Source organism: Xiphias gladius, chromosome 9 (assembly GCF_016859285.1).
Source record: "Xiphias gladius isolate SHS-SW01 ecotype Sanya breed wild chromosome 9, ASM1685928v1, whole genome shotgun sequence".
Lineage (NCBI taxonomy): Eukaryota > Metazoa > Chordata > Actinopteri > Istiophoriformes > Xiphiidae > Xiphias > Xiphias gladius.
Genome location: NC_053408.1, coordinates 14,800,552 through 14,808,430, shown reverse-complemented (window position 1 = coordinate 14,808,430; position 7,879 = coordinate 14,800,552). Strand labels below are relative to the sequence as shown.

Below are 7,879 nucleotides of genomic sequence, written 5' to 3'. Positions count from 1 at the left end.
TGCCTGCACAAAAACTCGTTTAACCATATCAGGTACATATCAGTAAATGAATTCAACTTTAATTTTGCACTTGTCTCAGTGAGGACTCGGTGCAGCTGTTTTATTTAAGATAAAACTATACTATTAAATTAAAGCAGAGCCTCTCTGCATAAGCTCACATATTGTTGCATGCAAATATAATGCCATACCTACTACTAACGTCATCTAAGCCGCTATCCACACCGTACACTCAGTCATGCAGGCTTCACTCGTTCCTGTCTTACCTTAGTCAGAGAACTGCAGCCTTGTTCAGGAGGTTTTCAGCCGGCAGTGGTGCTTCTCTGAAGAACAAAGCCATATCAGAGCCCTGTGTTTGCACTCCTCCGAGCTGATTTTCTCACACAACGGCAAGGATTGTGTTACATTAACATCTCCTTCTTCATATATAAATACACCCTCATGCCCTTCTCCTCATTCCTGGTGATTATGCGCCTTGTTAAACACGCGGACCCGGGGAAGAAGAGGCAAGCGATGCTGAACCAAGTGACGGGGCATCAGGGAAAATTATAGGCAATTTCACATCTCCAGATTAGAATAATGGCTTGTGGAGTTGGACAGACAAGAGTGGGACCTTTCAAACGGGCCCCAATTATCATGCGGGCAGATTGGAGGGAAAGTGAAAAGGCTCCTCGAGTAATAGACAAGCTAAGAGGAGGGGACGGCAGGCTGGGAGATGGGTTGAAGGGTAATGATAAAGGCAAGTTTGACTGTATCAATGCTGTGGATGGTCGGGGTCATCAGATACGAGGTGTCCCGATGGGTTTTAATTGCCGGATAGCAATAAGAGAGAAAATAGCTTGTTATTAAATCCCAGTTGCTTTGAATGGGCGCACGGCAAAGCAGGTCTCTGGGGTGATTATTGTTATTAACTTGAGTGATCTGACATCTCTGTTAGAGGGAGCGAGGGCACGATTGGGTTTCATCTGAAGGAAAGGCTCGACTTAGTTCGAGGCGTGATGCACACACACTCTGGAGGGATTAAAAAATGTAATACAATTTGGCAGGCTGAAAGGCATGCACACACACACACACACACACACACACACACTGAGATTACATTCAAAACACTGGATTTAAGCAGGCCAAGCACAACCAAAAGACAAAACAAATGGGAGTAAAAGCAGGAATTAAAACTTCTTTTCATTAATTTCTATTCTTTGACAGTTTTAATGTCTGTCTTTTGGCTCAAACCCGTGTCTGGAGGCCAAATTGTCAGTTTTTAGGTCAAGGTGGGCTCATGCCGCCGCAGCATCATTGGGAAGGCTCTATCAGGATGTGACGACCTGCTGTGAAGCATCAGCACACAGCCCAGCCCAGTCCGGCCCTGGCCTGAGGTCAGCCAGGGTTCACGAGTCCACAGCTGTCAAGGATGCCTTTCCCCCTTCATTTCATCCCAGTTTACAGCAAAATGGACAGAATGAGTGATCCTAATCCAGCCGAGGCCTCGGCCCAGGCCCGGACTAAGTGTCGGACAGCTGCTACAGTCTTTCCATGGATGCGTTTCAGTTCCCGACCTCCATCTCAACCCATATCGCTGCACCCCAGGGACAAGTGCTGACACCACAATGTTGACTGTTGCGAGGGTGGGGGAGATAAGGGCTCGTAGGGGCCCGGGCACTGGCTCTATTTAGGGTGCTCTGATACTGTGCCATGCAGAGATCACATTCAAGTTCAACAGTTCACCTCCCTCTCCATGGCTTCTTACACTTGTTAATGTTTAAGAGATGACATATATGGACCTGTCTGACAGCCCACACACACCAGTGCAGCCTGTAGCGAACACACGTTTGTCTTCGGCACAAATGTTTCCCCTGACAGCCACAGCCAAGGGCCACACATGTTGAGGGAGTCACCGAGGGGAGTTCACATGTACTCTTGATGAGATTTCATTGATATTAAAATGCAATAGTAATCATGCTGCTTTTGTCAAATCAACACAGCGCACTGACATGGTGAGTGATGCTATAGACAACTGGTGTTAGGCTCAGGGAAAGAAACCAAAGGAAAGACATTAGGGAAATAGAATTAGGAGCTGTGACACATTTCATTTTTTGTGGCAAAATGATGAGAGAATGTGTGTGACGGTCGGTGAAAATGTGTTCACTGTTTTGTAGAATAAACTAAATGTCAAAGAAACCAGGAGGTGCACTAAAACCTTTATGGTAAATCTATGAGTGAAATATTTTGATTTTAGCCCAAAGGTCCTTTCAATCTGAATTTCAAATGGTTGAAATGATAGTTCATTAACACCTCCACATGATTAATCCAGAAGAAACTCTGGAAAATATTTTTACATTTTTTTCAAATAACAGACTGCATGGCTGAAATTATAGTAAAAACCCATGTGAAATGTGCTTAAATAAATGAAAATAAAATAATAATTTGAAAATATTAGCTAATGTTGATCACATGTAAATAAATTACATCCCTAGAGGGTGTATAGGTTAAGTCAACATTCCCAGTGTATTTGTTAGCCATATGTTCTCATATATACTGTAAAATAGTCAAGTCAAGTTCTGCTCAATTAAGGTGAAAAAATATTCGTCCAAAGAAATTATTTAATTATATAGATATTTTTGTTTCACTATATATATTCTATTTTTTTTCTCTGAATAGGTCAGTACCAAAATAATGATTGCATTTGATTGTGATGTGTAGGAATCTGTATCCAGAATTTGATTAAATTAAGTCAGGTTATTTGATAATCAGTAGGGATAATAGTGGAGTAATAAGCTTTATTCCAGTATATTTCCTCCTAATGCAAGTAAATCCGGAAGTGAGGTAAATTATCAAATTTAAGATAAGTACAATTTTAGAGCACATTGTGAGACTTAATTTAAAAACCCACCGATGAAGCTGCAATGTGCTGCACTTAGTGTTATGTCCCAACTTTGCAGTAAAGGTTCATACAGTAACACCTCCAGTCCCGGGCGCGTACCATTCACTAAAAGTGGTGGAATGGGTTATAAAACCACTAATGCCGTGAGTAGCCTACATTTTCTCCCCTTGCGTAATGGCATCTTGGTGGTCCATGCGGATAAGATCGCCATTAGCGGTTTCTCCATCGTGTAATTTTTTTTTTTTTTTTTTTTTTTTTTGCAGCATATTTAATAATGCATTGTTAATGTGGCCAAACTGAGGTTGTTGTCTTCCGTCACCGGTCATTAGTTTAGAAGACAGGAGGTTTTTTTTTCTGAGTGGCTCGCTGTCGCTGTCATAACAGTCATTATTGGAGTAGCTGTCATGCTTATCGAGCATCTCTCGGCTAATTAATATCAGTGTATTCTCACCACAGTCACCTGGGAAGACCTTTTGCATAAATAAGAAGAAAAAAAAAGGTGTAGGTTTTACCACGTGTTGTGGAGCACACGCTTCAAAATTGGATTAAATGTGCGTCATCAGATGAATGACCACTGAACCCAAGAGTCAAAACCTGCTTATCAGGAGTCTTGGGGTCTCACTTTTTTTTTTTTTTTCAGAACTACTTTGCCAAATGAAATAGATGTGAAACGCTTAAAACCAAAACAACAAAAAAACAAAAAACAAAAACAGAGCACTTGTGTTTTCTTATACCTTTAAAATCTGGCAGCGTTTCTATCCATCCCGCTGCGCCTGTGTGTCTGCGTGAGATCCCCCTTCACCAACAGACTTGCTTCACCCCGACACAGCCCCACCCACCACCCTCTCTCTCTCTCTCTCTCTTTGTGCAACGTGCTGAATTCTCTCTTGTTATCTGGCAACAGAATAGCAATAAAACCGAGTGACTCCAACATGTCTGCATGTATGTCGCCTCCTGCTGCAGCGCTTTGCACGCAGCTCCCAGAACCAAAACAGGGGGAGTCAGTCCACGATAGTGTGAGCAACATAGTCTATACCTCTGGGCAGAAAGTGGAGCCTTTACCTTTGGGGAAAATGAGATAATTAACCTTTTTGATTAGTAGGTAATGAGGATTTAAAAATATCTCGCAAAGACAAACGGGGGGAAAAATAAAATTAAATTGAACTAATCAGTGCATGTACCTCAATTGTAATAGGCATGGATACTACTTCTTTAATACAGCCTCACTATAATCCCCTGCCCATAATGATATGGCACCGAACTGTTATTATGCAGGTGGATGAGTAATTGTTCAAACCTAAAGATGCGTGTATTATCATTTCATGTTAATTGTGAATGAAGTCGCTTCCAGTGCAAGAAATTTGTAAAAAAAAAAAAAAAAAAAAAAATTTAAAAAAAAGAATTGATCTTGATTTAAGATGAGTAATCTGAAAATGTTATTAGATTCACGAAGACTGCTAAATCAGGTGAAAGTGCTTCGTAGTCATAAAAATGACTTCACCGTATTGCCTTTTTTTTTCTTTCCTTTTTTGCCTTGAAAAAAAAATCCTGCAGTGTTGATAAGACTGTAGTTTGCGGTGACATTGAGCTTATAGACCCTACATTTAATGACCTGCACGGTTTGTCCTGCACCTCAAAAAAAAAAAAAATGAAATTTAAAAAAAAGGCGGCTGAGCAATAGACCGTTTATAAAGGCGCTAGACACACAACATGCAATTAACACTTTTATTCAATTGACAAGAAGGCAACAAGTGGACTAATTACATGAATATAAAAAGGGTTTTGGAAGCACCACAGTGCAGTCGTTCCGTTTCAAACAAATATGATCATAGTGGTTTCTGCATATAAACACATATTTACAGCCTTCGACGTTTTGTACAAATTCATATAAATATGACCTGAGTTTTTTTTGTTGTTTTTTTTTTTTTGTACGCGCTCTCTACAAACCCGCATGCGTGATTTGAATGTAGCATGGGTCAACTGCACAGTTTTGTCAATATTCGGTTTGTGGTTAGGCTACTTGTTAAAAAAAAAAAACTTTGCATATTCATTTACAAAAGAAGTTAAGGAAAAACAACAGAAGCGATAAATAATTTAAAAAACCACGCCAGATGTCCGTTAAATATGCTGCCACAAGTGATCAGAAATCCCTTATGTGCTTTGTGAATGGAAAACCCAGTCCTGAAACATTCTTGATCATCCAAAAAACCAAAAGCAATGTTTCACTTCAGGCCTGCTCCCGGTCCAGTCAACCTTCGCTCTGCAGAGTCATTGTGGAGATACCTCGTTTGAGAAAATTCTGGAGAGATAAATCTGCTCTTGAGTCAGTGTTAATAAACAGCTCCCACACTCTGCTGCGGGACTGGGTGGTGCACGGTGCCCGGGTGCTGTAGGTGTGATCCCTGCTGGTACCAGTGGTTATAATCCTCCAGGTATGGCGGTGACGAGCTGTGCGTCGCCTGTGGGACCTGAGGTCTGCTGATCGGGGTGCTCTGCGGGGTGCTGTTCTCCCAGACTGCGGGGGAGGGCGGTGAGTTGCAGGCCATGGAGTCGCTGGCGTTGGGACTGTGCTCCAGGGGAACCTCGCCGTTTTTGTACAGCTTCTTGAACTTGGACCTCCGGTTCTGGAACCAGATCTTGACCTAAGAACGGAGCGTGTACATTAATTGCAATGCAACACAAAATGCAGTGGTGAAGAGCTACAAAATACGTATTTTATAATATTTGTTTCCTTGTATGTAAACGTAACTATAACACAGTTTGACGGTATTTAACTGGGAGAAAATAGAGCATTTTAATTGTTTAACTTTTAAACTCCAAAGCGAGAGACATAGAAATCCAGTGCCTGATGTGCGTAATTACGCAGTGATGCATAATTACAGAGCGACCCGTTGACCACATTGGAGGGTCCTGACTCACGTGACTCTAAAAGTATGAAAGAATGATAAAATATCAGGTGTTGCACCGGGTCGGCCCGCTTACCTGTGTCTGAGTGAGGCCGAGCTGAGCGGCCAGCTCCGCTCTCTCGGGCAGGGCGAGGTACTGCGCCTTCTGGAAGCGCCTCTGCAGAGCGGCGAGCTGGTAGCTGGAGTAGATCGTCCTCGGCTTGCGGATCTTCTTCGGTTTTCCATTCACCATGCGGACCTCGGGCTCGGGCTCCTCTTTCACTGCAAAATACGGCAAAAAGAAATAAATCAAACTGACCAACGGGGCTGCTTTACAGTTTGACTCTTACGTATAAATCATTCAGGATAATGAATTAGAAGTGAAGCCATCACCACGAAATGTTGATGAGATGGTACGGAAATTCTGAGGATTAAGAATGTTTTCTCATTTTAATGTGGCCAAAAGTGCGTAAATTCGAAACTAAAATACTGCAGCTTCAAAGCTTTACAAAACACAAATGACGCAAAGCAAAGCGCGGCCGAGTCAAAACTAAATTTTCTCAAACAGGGTAATTCGTTCTGTCAGATCTCCAGTTTGGCCTGCCAGCGGTAATATGTTGACATTGCTGGAGTAAATAAAATATAAGCTTTAATCGAACCATCATCGTTTTATGGCCAGCTGTTAATGGCTGGCTCCTTCCCAGGCGGGCTGTTAAAACATGACACGAGCACCAGGCGGTAGACTGCCGCTGAACTAATGTTTTGATTTTTTTTTTTTTTTTTTTAAACCTGTAAATACATAATAAATCAAATATACTGGCAAGTGGATGTTACACTGGTCTTGCGAGGTAAAATTTATGAGGACGCGAAAGGCAGCTAAATAAAGCACGTGATTTGGCTTCAGTCAGCAAGTCACTGCACATTCTACGTCTCCCATTTCTTGCACCGAGGGTCTCCAAAACCTTAAGGGAAACCTAACGTGACATATAAAATAAAAACGAAATAGCAAAAACAAATTGTGCCACAGTGTGACTCGTATTTTCGTATGTAATCGGGGCTCTGTATGCAAGCAGCTCTCGGGCCGTGCAAGTGATTTGACCCTGACGTGACAGAGATGACTCTGTGCGTTACTGCAGATAAAGAAGCGGCGACTCTCACAACATTTACCTGAGCTCGGAGGCGAGGCCTGCAGGTGGTCTCTGTTGTAATGTCCGTACTGTCTGTAGCTATTTGTGTAGGGGTATTCGGATTTGGCGGCGTACGCTCCAGCAGCTCCCATTCCGTTCAGATTGAACTGGTGGTGGTAAGAGTTCATGGGCTGTCCGTACGGTTGACTCTGATAATATTCGTGGTGGCCGTGGGACGCCTGTCCGCTGTAGTAGCCCATGTCCGTCACCGATGACTCCGGGAGAGTAGGAGAGTCCTTGGAGCTCGGGTGGCAACTCATAGATCCCGGTAGATCGGTTAAAATACTCGCAATCTTCTTCTCATACGTCTGCCCGGCGCTCATGGTGAAAGCAGCCCTCCAGAGTAAAACCAAGTCCACTGGTGGATTCTTTCGCTGCGGATTGCTCAAGGCAATGAAGAACTGGTGTGTGTGTCTGTGTGTGTGTGCGTGTCTGTGTGTGTGCTCTTTGCACGCACGGATTCGGAGAGCCTACAGTCCACTGAAACTCTCCCAACTGCAGAAACTTGGTTGTGGCATCGCTCAGCCCCTCGTGACACAGAGTTATAGAGAGCTGGGCTGGATGCTGCCTTCCCATTGGCTCCACCGTTTCCCCCCTTCTTGCGCTCCAGGCGAGGTGGCGGTGGTGAAACCCAGCCTTCAGCCAAGAGCGCCTGTGCACGCATACCTCAGTACCCGGAGTTTGTTCTTTAGATTTGCATGTACCTGCTCACTGGGCGAATGTGCAGCTCTGTAGGCCTTTAGGGGCTGTCAGCCCCCCCCCCCCAAAAAAAACCAAGCACCTATGTAGTTTTTCTCAACAACTGCATCATCTACAGGCTGGCACCAAAATGTTACAACACAATAGTGGCCCAGAGCCTTTGTAAAGGCCAATCCTGCAGCCAGAGCGTCTCCTTAATGTTTTTATGCAATGTTTTCTTAACAGTGCCT

The 7,879-nt window shown here is 43.4% G+C and overlaps 1 protein-coding gene across 1 annotated transcript; it reads right to left on the bottom strand.

Moving 5' to 3' along the window:
• Positions 1–4,954: 4,954 nt before the first annotated feature.
• On the bottom strand, positions 4,955–7,449 carry dlx3b (distal-less homeobox 3b). Its single transcript, XM_040135605.1, has 3 exons — positions 6,931–7,449; positions 5,861–6,045; positions 4,955–5,520 (listed from the first exon to the last, which is right to left on the bottom strand). Exons 1-3 carry the CDS (start codon positions 7,271–7,273, stop codon positions 5,209–5,211), a joined length of 840 nt encoding a protein of 279 aa, XP_039991539.1. The 5' UTR covers positions 7,274–7,449; the 3' UTR covers positions 4,955–5,208.
• Positions 7,450–7,879: the final 430 nt, after the last annotated feature.